This window comes from Lathamus discolor, chromosome 5 (genome assembly GCF_037157495.1).
Source record: "Lathamus discolor isolate bLatDis1 chromosome 5, bLatDis1.hap1, whole genome shotgun sequence".
Classification (NCBI taxonomy): domain Eukaryota; kingdom Metazoa; phylum Chordata; class Aves; order Psittaciformes; family Psittacidae; genus Lathamus; species Lathamus discolor.
In genome coordinates, this window is record NC_088888.1 from 40,596,082 (window position 1) to 40,622,508 (window position 26,427).

General features: G+C 37.4%; 1 protein-coding gene across 5 annotated transcripts in view; it reads left to right on the forward strand.

The window, feature by feature from the left end:
* UTRN (utrophin) overlaps positions 1-26,427 on the forward strand; it is a 386,987-nt gene that overhangs the window by 307,849 nt on the left and 52,711 nt on the right. For all 5 annotated transcript variants that reach the window (XM_065680488.1, XM_065680489.1, XM_065680490.1 and 2 more), the window contains 6 exons: positions 1,056-1,202; positions 2,702-2,780; positions 7,646-7,706; positions 18,811-18,872; positions 19,859-19,933; positions 23,790-23,991. In XM_065680488.1, coding sequence (XP_065536560.1) covers positions 1,056-1,202; positions 2,702-2,780; positions 7,646-7,706; positions 18,811-18,872; positions 19,859-19,933; positions 23,790-23,991 — 626 coding nt within the window. The remainder of the gene's footprint in view (positions 1-1,055; positions 1,203-2,701; positions 2,781-7,645; positions 7,707-18,810; positions 18,873-19,858; positions 19,934-23,789; positions 23,992-26,427) is intronic.

The window sequence follows — 26,427 nt, forward strand, 5'->3', positions numbered from 1 at the left end:
ATGCATCTCCTCCCCCTCTTATATTTTAGTATAGATACTAAAGCAAGCAATAAGATGTTGGTGCTGAATTGTTCTTTGTTCTCAAATTAAGAAGTGGTTTGTCATATCTTGATGGCTTATTCTATAAAGAAGAGTAAAGCAGAGTCTTTTAGATTTTCATCGCTGTGCAAAAACCTGTAACATCTGCTGAAGTAATAGGGCCCTGCTGGCAGTCCAGAAGCCAGATGCTTCTGGAACAGAAGCTTCTGCTTGCCAGTAGGTTCCTTCTGTTCCTGGGTGGGATGATAGAGATTTTGAAGGGAGGTAAATAATTGAATTGTCCAAAGAAAATATTTTTCTAGGTTTTTTTGGCTTGTTTCGTGATGTTTAATCAAGCCGTTCATAGGATTGAATAATTAACAGCTCACAGCAAGCAAGACGTTTGATGCATCTTCAACTGTAACTAAAATTTGCATCAATTTTATCTTAATACTGTATTTAGTTCCATTAAATTCAATAAACCTTTTTCTTCTTTTTAATCATTGCAATAGTTTTACTCTACAGATGTAACCAGGTAAAACATTGTACTCCTTTTCCTTAGAAGATACATTCCTTCATGCTTTGCTAATTCAAAAATAGCTTTTAAATTGATTTTTTGTCTGCTGCTTAATCCTGGAAAATGTAGTTACTGAATGCATTTTTTTTCTTAAGAGCACTTTACACATTGTAGACTGCTAAAGCTCCTGATAGAGCACTGTGTATTTCTTTTTGGAAATAAAAGCTCTAAAACCATATGGCATCACTGAAAACTTAGTTAAATTGTTTTGGGGCACAATTTGGATATGGGCATTTGAATAAATATCATACTCTTTTTCTCTGAGGATGTATATGAAGGAGTGAAGGAGTTAATAAGAACACTGAAGTGAGTGATCTTTCTTTGCCAGAGAACTGAGTTACGTACAGTTGTTTAACATAAGCTGCCACACTGGGCAAGTCAGCACCCTGTTGAGTTTACCGTGGCTTTTGTGCTGCTCAGGTGTCTGTTGAAAATAAATGAATGCTTCTGACTCTTTTAGGCTTTTAGAGAAGAAATTGCTCCCATCAACTTGAAAGTTAAGACGGTGAATGATTTGTCAAGTCAGCTGTCTCCACTTGACCTTTATCCATCGTTAAAGATGTCTCGTCAACTGGATGATCTTAATATGCGGTGGAAACTTTTACAGGTATTCTTCTGAATGTGTACAGTAGGTGTGGGGGAAGGGATGCTTCTCTTAAAAAGATGCATTATTACCATTTGTTTTTTATTTCTCTCTTTAAGGTGTTACTCTAGTGGTACCAAAGCAACAAAGGGAGCTGTCTTTCCTTCTGTAGCTTGACAAAAACTTTTCCTTTCTCAGCAGTTTACTCACTCTCCCAGCAGTTTACTCACTGTCCCACCAGTTTACTCTCTCAGGAGACCACATTAATCTCTGGAGACTAGGGGGAACTATTGCTACATGGTATTTTGTATGTCTTATAGCAGTATTTTTACTGCATAAACCATTGTCACAGGTGTACGTATTTCTGTTGTGTTTCCAGTTTGTGTGAAAGCTGGTTTATTTTGGTTTTGAGTGTTAAGTTTCAGCAGGGAATTTCACTTAAAGTGACTGAAGTATTGGTAAAGCTGTAACAGGATGTGAGCAATAGTACATTTAGCATTATAAAACAGAAGAGGATATGCTGTATGAAAGATTCGTATTGCTTACTTATGATTGTTGTGCTTAAATCATCTGAGAAAGGTAAATCAGTGTGCCTGATTACAGTTCAAGATCATGCACAGTTTCAGTGAATGATTTAATGAAGTTTCTTACATCAGTTAAAAATTCACTTATCAATTTTTGCACTTTGTTACTCTCTTTTTGGCAGGAAATACTTACAGTGAGTCAGTTGCTATTTATTTCTTTACCTGGCTTCTAAGTGATATTAAGTGTCTGAAAGAATTAGGGTAAGGATGGAAGATCTGTCACCTCTCTAGCTGAGGGAAGTGGGACAGAATTGTCAAAACCTGGGCATCAGTTTCTGGGCTGAAGGAGTTGCTCCTGCCAGGCAAAATTGTTGTGTCAGATTAGACCTTCCCTTTCCTAATATGGTAGTGGCTTTCTTTTTCTTTTTTTCCTTTTTTTTTAACTTTCGCTTTTTCTTTATCTTTCTTCATTTTCGTGGGGGTTTTTTTGTTTTTTTTTTTTGCATGTGTCCTCTCAAACTAAGTTAAACTGAGTTAACCAAGTGGCCAAACTGCTGCTGGGCTTGCTAGTGCAGTTTCAATTAATAAACCGGGGGGAACCATGTCAGCCAGTGAAGCAGTATCTTTCAGAATGTTTTCATGCTGGAAAGGCAGCTGTGAGATCAGTACAATCAAACTAAGACCTGCTGACTATGGAAATTTGGACAACAGAAGGGTTGGGAGGAGGTCAGAAAATTCAGCAGTCAGCTATAGTCACCATGAACCTACTATTATTCATTATTGATCTGCAGTACTCTCACAGAACAGGAATATGAACATGACAGTCATCAAGCCAATGAAAGAAAAGAAATAGACTTCAATAGGTGCATGTCAAATAAGTACTATGATGCACAGACTACCCAAATTTATATAAGTAAAAATTAATGTAAATACGTGTTTTTATTATCATGGTTCTGGTGTTACAAAGTAAATGCAATGTGTACTTGTGTTTATGTGTAGGTGTCTGTAGAGGATCGCCTGAAACAGTTACAGGAGGCACACCGAGACTTCGGGCCTGCATCACAGCACTTTCTTTCCAGTAAGTTCTTTGACTTAACAGATGCATGTGAGATATGATGGCTTTCTCAGACACCGACTGCTCTTTACTCCTGATTTCCCTATGGCTTCAGAAACAGGAAATTCCTCTACCATGTTATCATTTACTTCCCTGTTTTTCTAGGGGAGTTAATCTTCATAACCCCACTGACATTCTCACTGGCGTGCTTCTCATTGTAATATCTTGCTGAGTTATTGTTGCACCTGTGATGACTTTATTCTTTGTCTTCTGTTTGCTATAAGGTCTGACATTTAGCTGTTCCAGAATCTTTATGTGTTCATAACCACATCTTCTCAGCCCCTGCTACCTCTTTTCTGCAGTTTGCTTTCACTTCATGGAATTAGAGGCTTCATGACATATATTCCTGGAACCTCAAATAAAGGGGTGCAGAAAGCACGCCTGCATCAATTCCTCAAGCCCCATCCTTTCATAATTTTTTTGTGAAAATTGTAAGCCTATAATCTTCCATATACTAAGAAGGCAAAAGCAGATGCTTTTGCTCCCTCATTCTCATTTGATTTGTTATAGGTAAGATAGGTTGTGATATCATGATCTGTGTTGGCTTTCTTATGTTCTATCCTACCTGCCAGCTTCAGAGCTCATGATAGAAAACATTTGCCCAATGAGGTTTCTGGTTTTAACTGGGGGCTTCAATAATAAAGATAAATTTATTGCAGGAGTTGGGAAGTGAGCATAAAAATGAGCAGATCTGTCCCAGAGATTCTCGAGTGCTGTATGTCACTGTACAGCTAAACAGTTAATGGAATTTCAAAAAATAAATAAATCTGTTTATTCTGGAATTGCTTGATAAGCATGTTCTCTTCTTGAATTGACTAGATTTTCAGTAAACTTCATGGTAAACAACATGCAGTGTATTTAAAATATTAGAGCTCTTAATGCTAAATAATGATTCTTGGAGCCACTTTGTCTTCTTTTTTTTTACTTGACAGGCCAAACAACTTTAAAAATGTGCAATGTTTTTGGTTTTGGTTTTTTTAAACCCCATTAGAAGTAATGCATAGTGTTGCCACCATGGTTTTGTAGCACTTCCAATCTTGAACTTGTAACCTCAACAATACACCTACATAATAATTTTTAAAAAGGCTATAGATAGAGTGGTACCTTTGGCACTCTTGGAAAATGCCAGATTAATTGTTTAGGAGAGTAGTCAGTCTAGTCTGTGTAATTAAAACAGACTAGTAACACAGGGAAAACGCAGTTTCCCCTATTCTAGGTAGTTTGAGAAGTTCCTGACCTCACTCCTGTGTCACTTGTTAAATCTGTTCACTTCACCTGAACCAATGCAAATATTCAGGTAACTGGCATGGGGGAAAGTCAGTGGAAGAGTCTACATGAAAAACAAGGAAGATTTCCAGGCAAGGCTGGCTGGTACTATTTGCTTTAACCTGGGTCATTTCCTTGATTTAGGTTACAGCATGCCACAACAAATAATTGTATTCAAAAGACTGAGTAGTGAACTGGCTTTGTCGTTTGATAAGACATTCATAGAATTATTTCCAAAGAGACTATACGGGGCTTATCAGCATGCCTCAGCCCTGCTTAGGGCATTTTCTCCAGGCTTAAGGGGACATTTCGTTTATGTTACATACAAAAGTCAAGAATGGAAAGTTGAACAGAACAGAGTGCCTGTTGGTAGGTACTGCAAAGAGCTATAGCCAAGTAAGTACTACACTGCTCCAAACCCAAATAATATGCAGTTACCCATTTAAAATATTTGCTAAAAAACAAATGACCTTTTTCCTCACACAATTTACAGCAAAAACTTCTTCAAAAAAAAAAAAAAACTGTTTTAAGAGCTTGAACTATACAGAGTTACAGAACTTAATACCTACAACTTTATAGAAAGTCTGTTAAGTGAAAGTCAGGCACAGTAACTTCAAAGGAAAGTAATAAAAAAATCATTAAATCTGGAAAAATGAAGGTTTTATCCTGACAGGTTGAAATAGTGTGTATTCTAAATGAAATTTTTCGTTTAGCAGCCATAAATGACTTCTGTGAGGAACAAGTAAAGCAGTATTGTGAATAAAATGGTCTCAAACTCCTAAAGCTGTGATTATGATACGTATGTTTTGTACAAATCTATATCACCAAAGCTGCACTGACAGCAGCTATTTTAAATTTACCTCATCTACCTGTTACTCTTGCACCAAATCCTAACAAGAGACTGTAGCTTGCCATCATTCCATTTTCAGATGAATAGCCCCTAGTTGTCATTTAATGTGTAAACTTTTTCTACCTGTTCATCAGATTCATTATAAAGGACCTTATAATTTCTCCAGGTTCAGCCTTTCATGGGAAAAGCAATCTAGATGAGATTATCTAGCACCCTGATTCCAGTCCCATTCATCTGAGCAGTGGCTAATAATGTTTCTTTACTAAAAAGACACAGCACAGTGTTTATCACTGCTTTTGGAGCTTTTTGAGCACCAATTACATGGATTCATCCAGACCACTGCTAAGCAAGTGCTTCAAAATATTTTTTAAGATTAGCAAACAATATGATGCTGGCTTTTCCTAAAGTGCGCTGCGGTAGGAGACTGAGGTAAAACAGTAGGCCACTACAGTCTATGATCCCTTTCTTATCTAAGCTATTTTTCCTCTTCCATCAGTTGTAGGCAAAATGCAATTGCTCTTTTTTTCAGTGCTTTTGAAATGGAAAGTGAGTTCCTTGCAAGTAAGTTAGTGATCAGTAAATTTTACACATCCCTAATACAGGTAAAGATGAAGAATACTTATTATCTGTGATTCTTTGCAAAGAGGTTATTTTGCTGTCTCTTGTTTTTAGACACAATAGCTTGGGTTTTGTTGGTTTGTTGGTTTGTGGGGGTTTTTTTGTAATTCATTGGTTTTTTTCTAAAACCCATCATCTCTGTGGTGTTTTGTATAGTCTTAAAAGATCCACAGTGTGCTAACTCCACGTGTTCTCTAAGAAATAGCCCAGGTCTTCAAGGGGTCTGCTCAAAGCATCTTTAAGTGGTGTCCAGCCTTACTAATATCTGCAGGCCTTCTAGTGAATGCCAGAATCAGTAACTCCTCTGTTCAGTTTTCATCAAGAAACTAATTTTAAATAAGAATGAGATTATCATTTTGTAGAGCTTCATGCAGCAGAGAACTTGCAATGTTTTTAGAAAGGTTATTCCAAAATAGGCAGGGTATGACTTGGCCTGTAATAACTAGCAGTTTAATTTATTATGTCGTTTAGTCCATATCTGTGTCAGTGTAAAATATTTGTAGTTTGTTATAGCACGTAAATCGTATGTAAGCAAACTATGGCCAGATTTTTCTTCTTGGTTACCTGACTTATTAGTATAGTAGTACCAGTGCCACCATAGCTGCCAAACTGCAACACTGAAGAAACTTTACCAGGTAACTATCTACCTCTTTATTGCAAATGATATTTTCTTCTTTAAGTAGCGATATGGAATTTTCTCTCTTTTTCCTTGTGAATAATATAGCTTGATTGGTTCCTGTAGTTTCCCAGTTATGCTTCCCAGTTAATCTGTATTTCAGTACATGAATGTTTCTTAAATTATAAGCCATGAAATTTTGTGTGGTCAAGGAAGAGGTGACAACCATTAACCCCTCAGGGAACAACCAGCCAGGAGCAGGGTGAGACCTGCCTCTCTGCAGCAGCACCAGCCTATGGGTAATACACAGCTTAGAAGTCTTTACTGCAGCCTTGAGAGAGATCTTAGGGAGAGAGGAGGGAGTTATTTTCAAATGGATTTCTTTTTTTTTTTATTTTTCCTAAAGAGGGATGAACTCTAAATTGAGCCATGCTTGCAGAAAGTTACATTAATTGAGATTTTAATTACTTGAGATCCAGTGTACATCAAAGCTGTGTCTCACCTTATTAGGTTTTTAAGAAGCAGTGTTTAAGGAGTAGGCTTTTTGTCTTGGAAGTGTTGGCATGTGTGTATGCTTAAATTCATCCCATTGTGATGATCAGTTATTCCTACCTGTTCTTTCAATCTCTGCTTCTGCACTGAATCTAGTGAAGTAAGTTTCTTCTATAATAAAACCCTAATTCACCAGGCACTAGTCTGATAATTTCTGGTAGGACACAGATGTACCTTTGGTTTTTCAGTAAATAGCTACTTTTAAGTTATGCACCAGCGGTCCTGTCAGCCTGAACACTTTTCCCCTCTCCTGGGATCTTTAAATAAGCAGAGTCATAGTGTCATGTATGACTTCATGCCTATTGCAACACAGTGTGCAGAAGGCTTCTTGATGTTATGAATATTTGTTTGTGTATCAGACTAGCATAAATTCTGCAAAGATTACTGCTGTTCAGCAAGGAGTCCAAGGATGGATTTTAGTGCCTTTTTTTTTTTTTTTTTTTGGTGATACAGTGTTAATCAATATTAATTTGAGTTGCAAATAGGACCTAAGGTTGGTAACTGATGAAAATAAGGTTGATATTTCTCCTTCTTGTTCTGTTGCAAAGCATTAATTATAGTAGTGGAAGCATTTATTTTCAAACCTTAAACTGATAATAATTGTATTGTGGTAGGAAAACCAGTGTCTCCATTTTCATCAGATGTATAGCTTGCTTGCTCAGAATATATTGTCCTTCTTTGAAGTAGAATCACCACATTTGTTTTGTTTTCCAGCTTGACCTCAAATAGGTGCCTAGAATAATCTTGACAGATTGACATTGTTTTCTCCAGCTGATTTTCTAATTACTGAAAGTTGTCTGGGAAATTTTGATTGTTCCCATTTAAGTGTTTTAGTTGTAAAATAAAAACATAAAATAAAGGTTTTTTTTTATCTTTTTTTTTTTTTAAAGGTGCTTTCTAATAATCACCTTCTCTTTGTTTCCTCAGCCTCAGTACAGTTTCCATGGCAGAGATCTGTTTCGCATAACAAAGTGCCCTATTATATCAAGTAAGTTTGTCTTGATTCTTTTTTCCTTAAGCATAACAGAGAGGTCTTATTACCACAACCTGGCAGAAAAACATAAGTACTGAGTAATAGCTACAAATGTTATGAAGAGCTTCTCTACATAGTATTATGCTGCATATAACATGCATTTCGGAGTTTATTGCTTTGCAAATTGTGTAAGTTAGAAATATGTAAAAAGAAATTAGTGACAAACCTTAACATAAAGCCCACTCAGATAGGAAACAGCAGAGATGCTACAGTGTTATACGGTATTGGTATTCAAGCTAGGCTTGTGCTTATGTGTGTCTCATCCAGAGTATAATAAGCTGTAGAGTAAAGGAAAAAAAGCTGAATACATAATGTATTTAAAAATGCAACGTTTATAACCTATAGCAGAACAGTGCTGACTAATATCTGTAGAGCCCATTCATCATTCTGTACAAAATTCCTTCAGAAATAAGATGTGTTGATTGTGCTGTTATTTTATTTACCTTAGGGAAGTTTTTATAATGCTTAATATTAAGGTAAATTTAACATTAATGTAAATATGGACAAAAATTGTACAAATACCTTGGTTATAATGAGGAATGGTTGAGATATTTATTTTGAAAATGGTAGGCAATACTTAGTTGTGGAAAAGTGGAGATTTTGATGTGCTCTACTCTGAGCAGTCCTTGACTTGGGTATTCTGATTCCATCAATATTTATTCATATACTGTTTGCTGGTACTTCAAAGGTCAAAGATTGCAGCTTTGAGAGCAGGATAGCTTTTTGCCGGAGAGGTAAATGAGATTTCAAGAATGTACAGTGTATAGTAAGCCAGACCCAGAGTAGTTCATCCTAGGCTGAAGGAAATCTGTGTTAAAATATTGGTTTGAATTTGTAGAAAAAGTAGGGGTTTTAAGTCAATAGGATGAGTATGAGTTGGACCTGCAGATCATTCATTCTTAAAGAACATCGGTGAGGGCTTTTTACCACTGCATATTGCTCTGCCATAAATCCAGTTGCCACATTTTGTGCTTCAAACAATTTATGAGTGCTTGAGATCTTTGAAGAGCAGGTAGCAGCAAATCTATGTTGATCAAATCTGTTGTTATCATTCCTGAGGTGTGGTGGTTGATTTTAAACTGTGATATGAAGATTATTTTTTTTTTAAGGGTCTGAGTAGTAACTAGGAAAAAAAAAGAAAAACCTACCATGAATATCCTTGAATTCTCTATAAAGGATTTGTGCCTCTGCTGAGGAGTTTTGCAAGAAGAAACAGAAAGCTGTGACACCCAGGAGGAGAGATTTCTCCCTTAGTCCAAAGTGGCAGAGGAGAGGGTAGAGATTGGATGTGGAGGCACGCTGACTGCCCAGACTCAGGCAGCAGCGCAGTGAAAATGGTCACCCCTGTGATCAATGAAAATTATCACAGCAGTAATTCAAAGAAAGCACTGAAGTTTCAAAACCACAGAGAGCAGGACGAAAACTATCCTGAAACAGTTTGGGTTGTGGTGTGGTTTGGTTTGTTTGGGTTTTTTTGTTCTTTTTTTTTTTTTTTGGGGGGGGGGGGAGGGGTGTTTGGGTTTTTGGGGGGTTTTGGGGTTTTTTTTGTGGGTCTGTGCTTAGTGGGTTTTGAAAGATGGCAATTCGTGTTCCTGCTTTATTTCATCGGAGCTGGTAGCTGAATTTGGGGGTGTTCACCAGGTGTGACTTGGACTGTGGGGGGATCTGTGGAGCTCCCTGTCACATTCATAATTAGAGGATAGAGATAGGGTGGATAGTCCTACCACCACAACAGATGTAACAGGCTAATGTTAAGGCCTGTGATCTGTGCTGAGCAGAGCGAAGATTTTTAACTACCATATTTCATGTATACCTTACTCCACCTCAGCCAGATTTCAGTTTTCGAGAAATCTTTTTTTTTATCATGATTAGTCCAGAAGAAAGTAGGTCTTTCCAGAGTGTGTGGTAGGTGCAATCCTGCATGCACGCAACTTGGTGGCAATGTATCCGCTGATACAGTGGACTTGCTCTGATAGTAATGTGTTGGCTGTCCTGGAGCTAGATTGGGGAATGAAGCCAGACAGGGCTGAGAAACAAACCCTAACATCTCTCAGAAATTGTTATAATGGTCTTGCACAGGAAGTTTGATAAAGGGGCACAAGAGCAGCACAAGTTCTGTGAGTATTGAGGTCTTTATAAAAACAAAGACCACTGGTTTATTTTGAGGAAGTGAAAAGAATTAACTAGTGCATCTCAAAGAAGACATTTCCAGTAATCTTTTCCTGTTTTCAACATGATACATGCTGTTGATGCAATGTGTTGATTCTTGTGTCTTGGAAGAGAAGAATGATGTTACATGTAGCCAGCAGGATTTATTAATTTTAAAAAGCATGAGGAGGAATACTGAATTTTGGTAGCTTCACAGTCTGACAAGCAGCATGACCTTGGCAGTTTTCTTCTCTTCTTATTGCTCAATGATCTAACTTCTATGTTGGCAGCAGCAGCAGCTACATAAAACACAGAGCTGTGAAAAATAAAATGGAAAAGAACTGATTCTGAACTTCATTTGCTTTGGTATGATCAGGCTGGAGAGTACTCTTAGCTTCAAATATTCTTTTATTTCATTCCCAAATTTCAGATATAGTTTAAAGAAAAGAGGATAACAGTGCAACACAAAAAACTTAATTGAGTGTAGTGATTACATGAGCTTTTGTAATACAATTCAAGAGAACAGTCATCAAGATTTAATGGTTTATTGATTTCTTAATATAGAAATAAATTCTGGGATAGAGGAAGAGAATAATTTTCTTTTTTGTTTAATTTTACTAACATCTTTGAATGAGGTGCCTTTATAAAACATGAGTGAAAGTTACAATGAGTCTCAATAACTGTAATTCAAGAGCAATTATGTTTACTGTCTTTACAGCAAGACTTGTATGTGCAGGGAAAAGTTTTAAGGTACCGGTTGTTTGTTTTATGGGAAAAGAGAGAAAAAAAGGCAGAACAAGGAGAATAAAAGTATCATTCAGTGATTGGCGGCTGAAAAATGAGAGTTTTTTAAGATTAATTTTGAAAAGGAAATAAATGCTCATTGAAGTCAGGCTACTTTAATTCTGAATGAGAACATACACTATTCTTAGGCAGCCGTAAATTCCTACCCTTACTTCATTTTGATTGCTTTTTGTGAGTGTCCTTGAAGGAGAAATGTAAAATATTCAGAAAGTGACATAGCTGCAGATGATGATGTAGTTCTACCTCAGCTGAGTATTTAAAACAATAAATAAAATACTGCACTCTTCACAGTTTTATTGCACACATAGAATGGAGTTTAAAAAAAAAAAAAAAGGAACTGCAACCAGAAAGCAGGAGGGATTACTTTAGGAATCAATGAATCTGTAAGGAGAATGTCAAAAAGATACAAGACGGCTGCATTTTCAGATGAGCAACGTTTGTCCTGTTTGTTTCCTGATGCCAGAGGTAACTTGCAGTCACGCACATAGAGAGGAGTGTTTCAGAGAAAGCGGTCTTTAGCATGCCAGAACACCATGGTGGCTTTGTAGTCAGTTTGTTCTCTGCACCCCTGTTTAGTAGTGGTTGGTATGTCTGCCCTTTCCGGGGTTGTATTTAATCAGGTGACAGAAGTATGTGAAAGTTTAACAAGCCAGTGTACAAACTCCTCTGCCCTGTAAGTCCAGACAGAGGCAGTCTGGGCTTGGGATATTTTGGAAAGAGTTGCTATTCTGCTTGGCTGGAAGAAGGATTTATAGCTCATTGAGCCCGGGTTTGTCAAGGTGTGTGTGCTTGGGCTATGGCAGATACTTGGTTGAACTGAACCTACACACATGATTTAATCTGTCTCTTTTCACTTCTTGAATTGTCTTACTGCATAAACCAAATTTTCCAAATGGCTTTGCCTCTGTTGATGTGATTTTATTAATCCGTTTTTGCTTCCTGTTTGTTTTTTTTTTTCTTATGACAATTGATAGGAGTTTTTGTATTACTGTAGTCTGTCTTTTCTGTCACAGTACCATTCAATCAGTGGCTACATGAATCTGTAAGATCTCAATGCTGTTAAAAAGCAAAAAAAGCTTATTCTTCCATATTTTATAAAACAGGATGGGACTGCTGAGTAGTATGGAGGGGAATACAGCACAGCAGGTGCAGTATTTGGTAATGCACTTTTTTTAACAAAAGTGTGAAGTTTGGGCACAAGGTTTGGCAAACTTGCCACTGAATACACATTTCATAGGCTGGCTTGCTAAGGTTTGAGATTTAATAAGAGTTGTCTGCTGCTCATTTATAACTATTTAAATCACACAAGTCATGCTTGGGTCCTATAACAGAAAATTGAAATAATAAAGCCTATATCACATAGCACTTCAATAAAAATATTCTGAAGAGAAATAGAATAATAAAGGAGACACTAGGTATGATCATTAAACATCTTTGAGGAAAACACAATGAACTGCAAGCAGTGTGCAGAAAATATAATTACCCTGGCATTACTCACTGTTCTTTTAACTGTAATTTAAGTGTTCTTCAGCTGTGTACCTTTCAGTGCTATAAACTATTACATATTTGTACTGTGCAGAAGAAACAAAAGGGTAATACCAAAAGGGTCACAGTGAGTTTAATCTCATGCAGGGCATCATATAGGGAGATCAATTTCTTGGTGTAATCATCAAATTGATCAGTATCAAACTCGATAGTCACCCTGGTTACTTTTCTGTAATCCTGCAGAGACTGGCATCACTGGCATCTTAAAAATCCTGTTTTATCCCCCTCCTATATCAGTATTTCCCTTAGAAGAGGAAAAACAAAAAAATGCAGAAAAAGGTGATAGAGGTTTCAGGTTTTGAGAGTTTCTTCAATTACTAGTTCCTATGCTGGTCTTTGTTTCCTATTAAAGAAATGCAATAGTACATTTTCTCTGGAGAGATTTCAAAATATCTGCATATAAATTGTTCCACCGCATATAAATTGTTCCACCAACCTCTACTATAGATTAGCCTTGCAATGCATTATGCCAACTCTTTTTTCATGAAACAGTATTTTCTAATGGGCTTAGAAACAAAAGAAAAAATATATATCTAGATAAAGCACCATGCGCATTTGTAAAGTGGAGATGTTATGCCATTTGAAATTTGGCAGGGGCAGCAAAGTCAGAGTTCTGAGTACTGCTGATTCACTACTGATCAGTAAAGATGTTGATTTCAGGTAACATTTTGTGCAAATTGATTACAGGAGCAGAAAGCAGCTTAACATGATGATGCCAGAGTACTGCTTCAGTGTCTGATCTTCTGGTGTTTGCCAGTGATTGTCAATACAGCATTAGGCCTTGCCTGTGCTGGAAAATGATAAAAACTCACGAATCTGTCTCTAGTATTCTTTCATGTAGACAAAAAGCTACAAAAGAAGGAATTGGATTTTATTTTTTCCCCCCACAACTCCATGGGCAGCTTGCCAACACCTGGAGACATACTACTTCATTTCAACCGCTCTGTTCTCTTGCTTCTAGAGATCAGAAGTGACAAGCTAGCTCTTTCTCAGCTCTGTATTTACAACCAGGAAGTGTTTTAACATGGATTATCTTTGCCAATTATAATTAGAAAGCTGCCAGCAAACATAATGGATAAGAAACAGATTGCAACGGTAAATGTTTGTCATTTAAGCTTTAGAGCACTTCATTAATATGTAGCTTTTAAAATTTGGTATATTTTATGGTTATAATATTTATTTTTAGTTACTGAGATATACACAAATGCACTTAGACTTTACATTACACTGTTTCATCATGTAATCTATTCGTGGATGCATATTTTGCTATGTGACCTATACTGCATCAGTAAGTTTTGTGGAAGAGAGCTGAGAGACTCTGAATAACTCCGACTTTTTATACTTGCCACTAAAAAAACACTGAATGAATTCTCTTGTAGCTCAGTCAGTAGAACACTTTTAATTCTCGGTTAACTGAACCAAGTGGGAAGATATTATGTTTGCACCACTTGTGTTACTGCCCTGTATACCTTCTCACTTTTGTCATGGCAGAAATCCCTTAGGCCACTCACTGCGCAGAATGAAATCTTGTAACCTGGGCTCCTGTGGACCTTGAAAAGTTCTTTTTATCCAGTCCCATCTGCATGCAAGATGAATAATGAGCCCACCTGTTGTTTGCTTTCGCTCAGGGTGGATATCACTTCACTCTACAGGTAGTTCTTCTTGAAGTTAGTAGATTATTTGCCAGAGAAGGTGCTCCTTGGTGTGAGTGTAACTGCGACCTGGGACAGAACTACCACAGTGGTCAGAGAGGGAAGACTCGGTAGATTTGTCTGCTCCTGGCTAAATGCCAGTATATGTAGTAAATACATGAAGAGCTAAATTTTCTTTTTACAGAAAAACACAAAACATGAAAGTTATACTTCATAATGACCAGGAAATATTGTTATATTTCTATTTCTGTTTGAAAGAGAAATGCATTTGTGTCAGACTGTGTATAGACTAATGGGTTTTGAAAACTTGTAACTCTGTTCTTTTGCATGCCACATGCATTATGTGAGAATGGAGGCCCAATGAGCATCATTTGGTGGAATTCATCCAAGGTTGTCCGTAATTAGCTAAAAGTCAGTACTACCTGACAGCTGCTAAATGACTATACAAGGTGAACATGATTGTGCCAGCCTAATCCCAAAACACCCAGCAAGGAACCATCTGTAACAGCTAAGCAATCCTGTACAGTGATCCAGCAGAGAAGAGGAATGGGCTCAGGGTGACTGAGTAACCAGCTCAACAGCCTGTTCAGGTCAAAGGAGACAGCAACTCCATTGCTGTGGGCAGTGCTACTACCACCAGTGAATATATTCCATGGATAGGCTTCACTTGAGACAAAAAATTCACCCAGGCCAGACTACTTTGGACAGAGTTGAGGAAAAAAACATGCGACATGAAATTTAAAGAGAGCTGTAGAAAACTGGGGAAGAGCAGAGGAATCAGTCTCAACAGTGACATTTCCTAATGCAAAGTTTTGTTTGATAACAATTTCATAATATGCACGGACTTTTATGTGGATGCAAATTGATTTTCACAGGAAGAAAAAAATGGGTGTGCAGATAACCTTCCTATGCTACAAATAAAACTGTCAGAGAAAGATCTCATTTTATTAGGTGGTCCAAACAGGAGGCATGCAAGACAAAATGCTTTCTGGTGATTTGGCCTGTAAAGCAGCTCTTTGAAATAAAATCTTTCTCTGCTGTAGCTATGGTATCTTTTGTGTTAGATGCAAGACTAATGCAAGCAGATGATGCACTGAGAAATGTTCTCAGAAACTACAGTACTGGGTGGTCTGTAGTAGACGAGACAGACTTGATGGAACTGGGGGAAAACTTTCTGATCACAATCTCTCAGCTCCTTTTATGCAAGCTCATGACATAACAACCTACTCAGAAATACATGCATCTCAGTAGCTACGATGTGCTCATGCATTAGAGAAGCCTCCGATACTTTGCTCAGTAAACACAAATAACATCAGACCTACAAAACCAAGCAAAATGACAAAGAAGATTACACACTTTGTACGTATTTTACATGCACATGTGAAAGATGTCATTGTTAGAGCAAAGGACCAGAAACGTATAAGTTAACAGAATTGCTAAGCCAAGGTAAGCAACTAAAGCAGTATGCAACCCATTCCCAGAAATGCTCCAGTCATTTCCTGAAGATTTCCAGACAAAACAATTTTACTACATCATGAGCTTCAACCTTATTCCTCAGGAGGCAATAATTTTTCATGAGTCCCAGAAAGTAATTAGGTAGAATTGGATGGATTGTTTTTACCACAGAGACACAACAGGAAACTTAAGAAAAATCCAGCCATGTTATCTGCCAAGAAAGCGAAGAAATCCCATTTTCTGTATTTGTCTACAGAAAACAATCTGTAACTCCCAGTGATAGAAAACTAAACCTGCAAAATCTAGTGGAATAGCAGAAATCTAAACGTGGAATGATGCTGAAGTTAAAAGAGAAAAGACGACACAGTAACTGGTGAAAAAACATAAGTTTATAATTTTTAGTCATCTCACTGAACTTCAGAAAAGACTCAGATAATGAAACTGTTGTTTCTTTAAAACCTGATTTAAGGAAATTAAGTTTGATTGGTAATGCCACCTCTTATTCATTACATATGGGTTTATAAATTACTTAGAATCTGGAATCTAAATTGCAATTAAGTCTGCCCACATCCTAATTAAGGATTACAGATGCATACTGGAGTATGCCAGCATATTTCTGGGAGGGCATGGAGAGGGGAAAGCTAGAAATGATCCAGGTATTTAAACTTCTTTTTTTTTTTTTTTTTAATAAAAGAAAAGGTTTCTGTACCTATCAAAATTTACAGTTTATTGCAGGAAAAAAATAATTTCCAATCAACTTCTGCTATCGGTCCATTGTTGTTTGTGCAGAGAGTCATTTGCTGCTAACAAAACCCCACAAGTAGGAAATAGATGTCTTCATGGAAACTAAAGGCTGTGATTCAGCAAAGTCTTTACCACCATGGCTTATTTTGACATCATAGTTTATACGGCAGTGAACAGGATTTGACTCGGCCAAATTGCATATTGTTCACATGCAGTGTTTGCATTAATATCTCAGCATTTAAATTAGTTAAATGTATTTTTGCATACACCTATATTTAAAGTTTCTGTAGCAGTACTGCCACCTGCCTTTGCATAAAGTTTGAAGGTGTTTTAGTTCAGTCTTTTCTTAGAAAATTCTATATTTTTCACTTATGATGTTCATAGTAAAATCACTGGACTTGGTCTTTTTTGTTTGTTTGATTGGTTGGTTTGGGGTTTTGGGAGTATGGGGTTTTTTTTGGTGGGGGGAGGGGTTTTCGTCAGGGAAGTTGAGATGAAGCAATTTCCTTAAAAAAGGCTTTATTAAACTGATTGTATGTTGGATCCATTTCAGTGGGCAATTGCAATGGGTTTTGTCAATAGAAATAAATTCTAAATTGTCACCATGATAATGGCAGCATGCTTAACATGATATTACAGATATTTGCAGCTTCAGGGCTATTTTTGAGATCATTTAATGAATTGATCAGTATGACCCATTGTATTTTCTGTTCCTGTTTACTGAAGCTGTATTTGTTGATTTTTCTAATATACTGTAGGTTTTTCATGCCAGGTGTTTTGAGAATGCTGGACAGTCAGTTGCCTTTATTTTGGCATGGCACCAAACCTAGATACATCCTTTTTTGTTATTGGCATCATGATGATTGATTGGTGTGCCCCTTCCAGGAAAGTAATTGTCAGGCTTCTTGTTTTTCAAATTACTTTTCTGGACAAGGATAAGCATAGTGCTGTTTCAAAAGTGTCTTTCTAGAAACGGCAGAAACACTGATTTAGATACTGGTATGCTTTAGCATATCAGAGCCTTAGCCACCTCATTTAGAATTTGAAACATGAATGCAATTCATGTGATACTATCAAACTGCAACCACGTTAAACCTTAAGTTCAGGAAAAAATGTGTTATCTCTTCTCCCTACTTTCAGTTGTTTTAGAGAATAATCACAAAGAGGGGGAAAAAAAAGATTTATACCTAAACTAAAAAAGTTTCTACGCAAAAGTTTATACCTATTTATACCTAAACTAAAAAAGAGATATGTATTTTGTCTATGAACTTCCATGAAAAACACCTCACAAAGTTCTGATGGTGCCAGACATACAAACGAGACCCATTTCAGAGAGTTAAGCCTAATATTGGGGAAAAGCTGACTGTGGAGACCAGACTTAAAGCTGGAAAGGCCACGCTAGTGCATGGAGTGTAAAGTGAAGATCATATCCCCTGTTCAGATTGTATGCACTTTCCACTAGTGAATATCAAAGAGTAATGTAAAGAAGGGCCCTCAGCACTTACTTTGCTTGGAGCCTGCCTTCCCTTTGTAGTACATGTCCTGTCTCTGGCCCTTTCTTTTTTTTTTTTTTTTTTTTTTTTTCTACCTGGCATAAGAGCGTACTTTCTTCACTGAGTTTTCAATTTTTAAAAAATTAACTGGTGATGGTAAATTACTGTGCACTCACTGAGGTACAGCCATTTATATATTCCAACTGAAAATACAGTCCACTACATTTAACGGCAAAGTGCCATTAAAAGTCATTATTTGCAACCTATATGTGGAAAAACCTGCATACCTGTGTGTGTGGTGGGGAAATATGTGCATATAAATGGAAACAAAGGTGAAATACATGGTGTTCTCTGCTTACTACTGTTAGATTTGCTCACCTAGCATCATATATTTTTCATTACTAATTTTTAAGGGAATGCTATGATCTTTTTATCATAACTCCCCTAATTAATTCTCTTTATAGTTCAAATGTAAATACTTCATGAGGCAAGATTGTGTAGTCTTTTTAGCAATTAATATTGATAAATACAAGAAAAATGTGGCCTGTAGAAAGGGAGATTTCAGTAGACCTGACCTAAGTTTTGACCCCTATGGCTGCATACTTGAAACTGTGGTGAATTGAAACAGCAGTGCTAAACAGTGGGTTAAGTACTGCTGCCTATTCTCTGTCTATTCTGTGAGCACTAGTGTAGAACACACCCGCTAAATGAAAATACGTATTTGTTGGGGGTGTGAATGGTGATCAGGGTTTCCATTGCACTTAATCTTAAAGGTCCTTTCCAACCTAAATGGTTCTATGATGTGTTAAAGCTTAAAATCATTGTATGTTCTGATATGTGTTCAGATATGCAAAGAAATAAAACCTCAGTGCTTTTTATTTTTACAATGGTTTTACAAATACTTTCATTGTGCTACAGCACCAGGAAATTTTGCATTTTTACCGTATTAGTGTGCCTCTTTTCTGCAAAGTCCAAGTTCAGCTGATAGAGTCACACTTAGAATCAAAAGTAAATAATGTTAAATATGGGTGGTCTATTGTCTGTTTAACTTTGTGGTTGAAAAATCAAGGAGGTAAGAGACTTGGATCATGCATTTTAATTAAAGAGCTGAGGGATTTCTTGCCACTTAAACAGAAAATCAGAATATCTTTGGGGTTTTGTTCTTTGAAAGTGTGTATGTGTGTTACCTGAAACTTTGATTACCTCATTCCTTTGTAGTCATGAGACACAGACAACCTGTTGGGATCATCCGAAAATGACTGATCTCTTCCAGTCCTTAGGTGAGTGAATTTCTTAAAATAAACCATTATGTGATGTTCATTCCATGAGTAACAGCTGCTTTGATTGCTGACCATGTCCCAGTTGTGTGTTACAGAGCATTACCCACCTTGCAAGGAGACACATTTTGCGTGAAAACTCCTGCCTTGATCATGTCATGTGTATTACCTTTCTGTACTTTTCATTCTGAACAATATGCTCTGACTCTGTTGTTTAATGCAGTTATCTTGTTTATCTCTTTAAATCCACTAGGGATTATCCAATGATGCAGGCTGTCTGTGTGTTTAAAGCAGGATGCCTTCTGCAGTGAACTGATTTTTGTAATAAAGCAGAACATCTACGCTTTCAGTAAAGACTAGACCATATGATGGTACAACTAATTCAATGTGCCCTACTAACATCTACATTTATTGTGAAATATCCCTTTCTAAGGAACAAAAGGGTAAAATACTGTGAAGTGAAGAAAAATATTACAATACTCATCTGTTTTTAAAATAGAGCTTATGGTTATCTTACTGTCCCTTTCAAAGCACTGTTTACAAGGGCATGGCACAGAAATTGTGACTTAAATAAACATTTTTTGTCTCTGTTACTTTGACCTTTGCTGCCTTCTGTTTCTTATATATTATCTGATGGAGTTGTAAAATATTTGAGAAACATACTGTATTTGAGCACTTGTGTGGAAAGTACTTAACACTGCTTAATATGTATTAAAACTTTATTGTATATGTACTACATGCACCAAGGTAATGTTAGGATTTCTAGTGTGCCTATCTCTGAAGGCTCTGGGCTCTCAAGGTCACGAGGCTTTCCCTGGAGTTGGAATGAACTGAGGCCCCAACTTCTCAGTTTGTTTTACTTGTTAACTATTAAGTCATTGCAGAGAAGAGAAGGGATATCACATTTCCTCCAAAATGTGAAATTCGCATGTAAAGGAAACTTCCAGGATATTTTTAGGGCTGCTCATATTTCTGTTCTGCTGTTCCAGCTGACTTGAACAATGTACGCTTCTCTGCCTACCGTACAGCCATCAAAATCCGAAGACTGCAGAAAGCACTGTGCTGTAAGTTTGGCCTTTGAGACAAGTTGTTTCTCTACAGTACTTGGGAAAGGGAGGGTCAACTTAAATCTAACAACATTCATGTTTAACAAGGGGCCAGATACATCCTTGACAAATTGTCAACCAACAAAATGGCAGGAAGACTTGCCAGTAGTATGTGTTGTTATAACAGGAGCTTGTCGTCATCTGGCACAGTTTTAAGACCACCTTCAGCAATGCAATCAGCACTGTTCCTTTTGTCATTTTTTGCCTAGCTGATTAGTTCTTGCCAGGGAACAGGTCAAATTCCCTTTGACTGTGATGATTCTCAACCTCATTCTGTCCCATGAATGACTTCTGAGATAGCCAAAACACAGCATGTGCTAGCACCTCCTCCCTAAGGAAGGGGAGAATGGTTAAACCCTGTTAAGAATTCTAGTTTTGGCTGTTACTTGGTGGTTTAGTTTTAAGATAGGAAAACAGTCATTTTCTGTGCCTCTGCCATTCATTCTCTGGTCTGAATTACTAATCTACTACTGTAGTCTTCCACTGTATTTCCTGTAATTTTAACTGTGGATGTTTTTTAAAGGTGTGGATGCAGAATACTTCAGAAAGGCTTATGTGCTAAGGCAAAGAAAATGCCAAAACAAATCACTAGAAAATGAGGTCATTGTAGACTGTAAAATGTGACAAATTGCTGTCACAGCCTCAAGCGTGTATGTAACTGCAGAGGCCTTTTTGCTGAGAACTCCAAGGGCACAGCTGAAGCAGGATGCACAGTCCCACTTGCACATGATGGATTTCGACTTTGCAGTGAGGACTGGTGACACAATATTAGTGCTATAGAAGCAGGTTCAGGGTTATGTAATTTGAGAACTATACTTTGGAAAACTTTGCTGATGCCAGCTCTCCTTTCTAAGTCTTTGGTCTTGTTAAGTGTCAAAACCCCATGGTTCTGGGGAAGTTACTCCCTCCCACCCTCCTTTAGAAGTGGGAAAGTAGTCAAGTTCCGTCTTGTTCTGTTTTCTTAAGGTAGATTCCTGCAGAGACTGATACATGCATATGTGCCTAAGTGTATTTATTTTTCAGGAAGCTGAGAAAGGTTGCAGGCTGGAAAGAACAAATTCCTTGCTTCTCTCTTTCAGATTATGTAGGACAGACATACTGAGAGCACTTTCCCACTGTGGCAGAAATAAAATGGGGCCAGAGAGAGTATCCTGTGTTGCAGTTGTACTGGGCAGCTATGTAGCACCAGACCCTGACTGTTGTATTTTATTCTCATGCAGCATACTTTAGCTTGTTTTCAAGAAATTATATTGCCCCAGATACTGAAGTATAGTACTAGAAGACAAAAAGGGAGCAAAATCGCCATATATATTCAGAATTCTGTCACTGAGCTCTGCTGGGTGATTTAAAATATGTGAATGCTAATAGGATTATCAGCAAGGTTAAGGAATGAAGATTAAGTCACACACCAGACTAAAAGTGAGAGCTGTGTAGACTTTGCTTAGCCATGCAGTCTTTTAAAGGAGCTGCTATCATTCACATGGTCTTGCTGATACAAAAGCTCCACAGCAATGCCTGCCTATTTTCTGTAGAACTTCAGTAACTTCAAATCAGCTGCATGTAACTATTTGCTCGAGTCAGTCACTCACATCTGCTTGAACCCTGCTGAATTATGTGATTTCTGTTTACAGTTTTTCTTTAGAAAAGTCTCCTCACTGCAGAAATGACCCTTCTGTGCATTTGGTGGTTAACAGCAGGACTGGGTGTTTGGCACATTCAAACAGATGCAAAATGGTACTGCAAAAGTGCACTAAAAGCTGTGTATAGTAGGCTTCATGCCAGCAAAAGCATGCAAGTCTTGGGTTAGCTTTTCTCTGTTTGCATAAACACAGTTTATTTAAAAACTTACAGAAATAATAGATTCGCAAAAAAAATAGTCTGTGTCACCTTGTGATATGTAGGGTTGGTGGTTTTGTTTTGGTTTTAAATATGCCTGAGAGCCTTTTCCAGTGTATTATGTATTTTCCAGCCGCTATAGAAGATAATGCTGCAGTGTACTGCCAAATACTTTGGCTACCTCAGGTCAGAGTAATGGCAAGGTGTATGCAGCAATTCTGCCTGTTTGGTAAATATGTATGACTGGCATTTGTTTGCAAGCCCAAGAGATGGGCTTGAGGGAGGGAATTAAAAAAAAGATAAAGCGAATGTAAAACCCCTGCAAGTCTGATGCTGATGCTGTAGAGTAGCATGTACTGATGTCAGTAAGGGAGAGGAAAGACAAGGGCTGTAGGGTAGCATTTCTTATTTTACAGTGATATGAGGAAGGGTAGACTGGGTAAAAGGGATTGGGAATCATAGCATCAGCTATGTTAGAAAAAGCCTTTAAGATTATCAAGTCCAGCCATTACCCCAGGACTGCCGAGTTCACCACTAAACCATATACAAGGGCCTCATCTACAGTTTTTGAACGCTTCCAGGGATGGTGACGCCACCACTTCCCTGGGCAGCCTGCTCCAATGCCTGAGCACCCTTTGGTGGAGACGTTTTTCCTAATATCCAGTCTAAATCTCCCCTGATGCAGCTTGAGACTGTTACCTCTTGTCCTATCATTTGTTACTTGGGAGAAGAGACCAGCCACCTCCTCTCTCCTTCCTCCCTTCAGGTAGTTATAGAGAGTGATAAGGTGCTCTCTGAACCTTCTTTTGGCACATAACCTTATCTTTTGGTAGATGATATCAGAGTTCTTGAAAGATAGGCTCATAGTGATTAGTGTTGTCTTCCTCCTACTTTTTCTGATGAACTTCTTTACCAGCCCAAGTTAGACTTACCTGATTTGCACAGACTGCCTTTTTGGGGTCCTTATTTAACATCATGGGTGGAGAGCAATTTACAACGCATCTGAGACCGTCATGTTTCATTTCCTTTGAGAGGTGACATTTATAGTGTAAATGTGTTACTGGCACTCCAGAAACAGCTCTGTATGAGCTTGGAATATACTTCAACTTCATGTTGTATACACTGTAGCAAGGATACTATTGTATTTCAACTTTGGTTTTTTCTTTCCCTAAAGTCCCCTCTTCTATTAAAAAATCTCACAGAGGTTTATAACACCCTTTGACTTACCCTGTTCTTTCTTTAACATCAAAATAAGTTTCCTCTTTTCTACTTTGTTTTGTAAAAGGAATTAGAAGAGCTCATTGATAGCTTTTTTATTTTCATCGTGCAAACCCAGATTTTCACAATCATATTTGTGTGGTTTGGGAAACAAAACCCTTTTCACCTGTAGGATACCCATAGCATGACCAACTGCTTGTAGGAAGAATCCTGTACTAAAGGAGATCGAGATATTTTTCCTGAAAGCATAGCATTAATGTTCTAGAAAACTACAACAAATAATTTCCCTGGGTCCTTCTGCCTGCTTTCCTTTAGCCCCTAGTTTAGCAACCACTGTTCAGTTAATCAGGCCTCAGAATATTCTTACTGCATTTAAGAGAACATTGTTACTGAAGAGTGCTCTTTTTTGATGCAATCAAAAGTGATAGTCACTTAATGGGATTCAGCTTTGTGGTAAACGTGAAGAATCCTCTAAGCCAGTGTGTGTACGTCTGAAGTTAGGATCCTCTAATTACAGACATTAGTTCAGTGGCTTTTTAAATAATCTTCAGTCTGTGCAGTGTCATTGCGGTGTTCTTGTTGATCCTGTTTTTTTAAATATGTAGTACCAAAATGCTGTTGACTTATCACAGAGAAGGGGTTTTCACTATAATATTACTGTATCTTAGCTAATTGTCTGCAGCATTTGCTACAACATGCACATGAGCAAGTATTGTGAATGCTATGCTTTCTTTTATTTTTTTTAATCCTCTTTTTTTAGTGGACCTATTGGACCTGAACACGACAAGTGAAGTTTTCAAACAGCACAAGTTGAGTCAAAATGACCAGCTGATTGGTGTCCAGGATGTGATCAGCTGTCTCACAACCATCTACAGTGGACTTGAAGAGAAACACAAAGATATGGTGAATGTTCCTCTCTGTGTAGACATGTGTCTTAACTGGCTACTCAATGTATATGATAGGTAAGTAAGAAGTCTTTATGCACAGTGTGTATCCCAGGAATTTAATATAGTATTAACAAAGTATAAACCATGGAGGCAGAATTCTCGTGATTTTTGCATATGTGACATATCAATAATGCTAGACTTATGGGACTCTTGTATATTTTTCTGAGTTACTTTCTTGAGGAAGCGTCCATGATAATAGAAAAATGATAAAGCCTTGAGAAGTTCTTTAATAAAAAATTACGTCTTTTGATATTTTTATCCTAGTAATGAAAGTGCAGTTGCTTATAATGAGAAGTTTCTTACGCTGTCCTGCCCAAATCTTTGAACTATCATTACACTGCTTTTATACTACTCCTATCCTCAGAGGATATAATAAAGTCCACTCCAACTTCATGATTTTGGCCAGTCCTTTCTGAGTCTCCAGACACTACTTATGCTGAATGTCAAACTCTGACCTCTCTGCACTATGTCAGCTTGCATGACATAAAGTTTGTATGCTTTTATTTAGTTGTGATTTTGAGTCATGAGTTTGTTGCTCATTTTTCTTAGTGGTGTTCACTATTGTCCTTGCCCTTCCATAGTAAAAACTGGGAAAAGACTTGATTTCTATCAGCTTCTCCATTTCATATGGTGTATTGAGTTACACTGCTTGAGCAACGGCATTTCAGGACTCTTCTGCAGCTGACTAAAGACACAGTAGTGCAATACATAGGGTGGTTGCTTTAGTTTGTCTAATTGGATAGGTGCTTTAGTTTGGAGTTACACACAGAATTACAAATCCAGATTTCTAAGCTGCATGAGGCTGTTTACCAAGTTTATTCTCTCCATTTGAAGATGGAAAGGGCAAAATTATTTCTTGAATAATGATAGAAATTCTTATACCTGGCTTTGCAAGACAGCTGTTACTTGTTGATGTACACAATATCTTCACTATGTTCACTCACTTAATCAGTGCCAAATTCTAACAGTTCACAGCTTTTTGCATTCTCTTCCTTCACCTGCCTGGAGGACTACGTTCCAGTACTCCTATACTTTATGGATATTTTATTTCATTGTTATTTTAAATATTGTGGTAGGGGAGAGTAAAGGGGGGAAGAAAGTATACAACGAGTTATCACTCGTGTGCTGACTATGTAATATGCTTTGGCATTCAAATATTGCTCTTTAATACCGTGACATTTTTGTTAGTTGGACTCATCATTACTGCTGAAAAAATTGACAGCCCATCATACAATGGCTGGGACTTCTTCCTGCAGCTATTTTCATTTCACAGAGCTGCAATTCAAGCAGTAGATCAAGTGGGTTGCTTGGCTTATGGTATTGTTTCTTTTGAGTAAGAGGCTTAATAATGTCAGAGATGATTTTATTTTTTTTTTTGTAGTTACTGGTTGTTGGTTTCTGGTTTTGGGGGCTTTTGTTCAGGGTTTTTTGTTTGGTGTTGGTTGGTTGGGGGGGTTTTTTGTTTGGTGTTGGTTGGTTGGGGGGGTTTTTTGTTTGGTGTTGGTTGGTTGGGGGGGTTTTTTGTCTTGCTTTGGTGGGTTTTTTTGGTTGGTGTTTTGGTTGTTTTTTTTCTCCAGATGATTACAAACAAACCCATTATACTTTCTTCAGCTTACCTTTGTTTACTAACTTCGGGTAGAAGTCAGTTGTTTAATCTGTTTATATTTATAATGCCCATAGTAAGCAACAAACCTTTCTTTCAATAACGTTTCTTGTTGCTCACAGTTCCCTTGGTTATTGTGTTGAAAGCTTTAGTGTAGATAATTCTTCAAGCTGATGAAAGACTTGAATATTTGGTCAAACTTTGAAAAATAGAAGATGAAGGTGTTCTGAGATAAAATTATCTTTTACAGTGTGTTTCCTTGTTCCCCTTTCAAAGCTATTCCAGGAGAAAAAATAATAATGCTGAAAGAATAGGCACCAACTTTAAGCTGGTTTTTGTTTTGCCTTTTTTTTTTTTTTAAATTGGCCTTTGGGAAAGAGCTAATCTGTGTCTTGGCATTTCCATTGTTTATTACATTGGTGTTATACATATACAATGTTTCAAATCGTTAAACTGTCTACAAAAAGCACGTTGGTCGCATACTATTAACCTGAAATTTAATTACCGATTCACAGATTGATGGCAAACTAAGTAGTTCTTCTGACTTACCTACAGATGTCTTTGGCCCTTGAAAAGACCCAGTTTATTTTTAGAAAAAGTCTGTTGTGTTCTGATATTTTCTGACACATCAGGAATGATTCATTCGTCAAGCTGTGTAGAGGAGAGAAACACTAAATTTATTCAGTGACTTTCACTTCTTCAAGGACTCAAAGGTTGTTCCAGGCAGCAACATCTGCCCTATAAACGTTTTCCAAACTTTAAGTCACTTGGTTTGGTTAGAGATTTATTAAAAATAAATGCATTGCATTTTACAAAGAGAGCTGTGAAAGACATCATTTGGCCAGGCC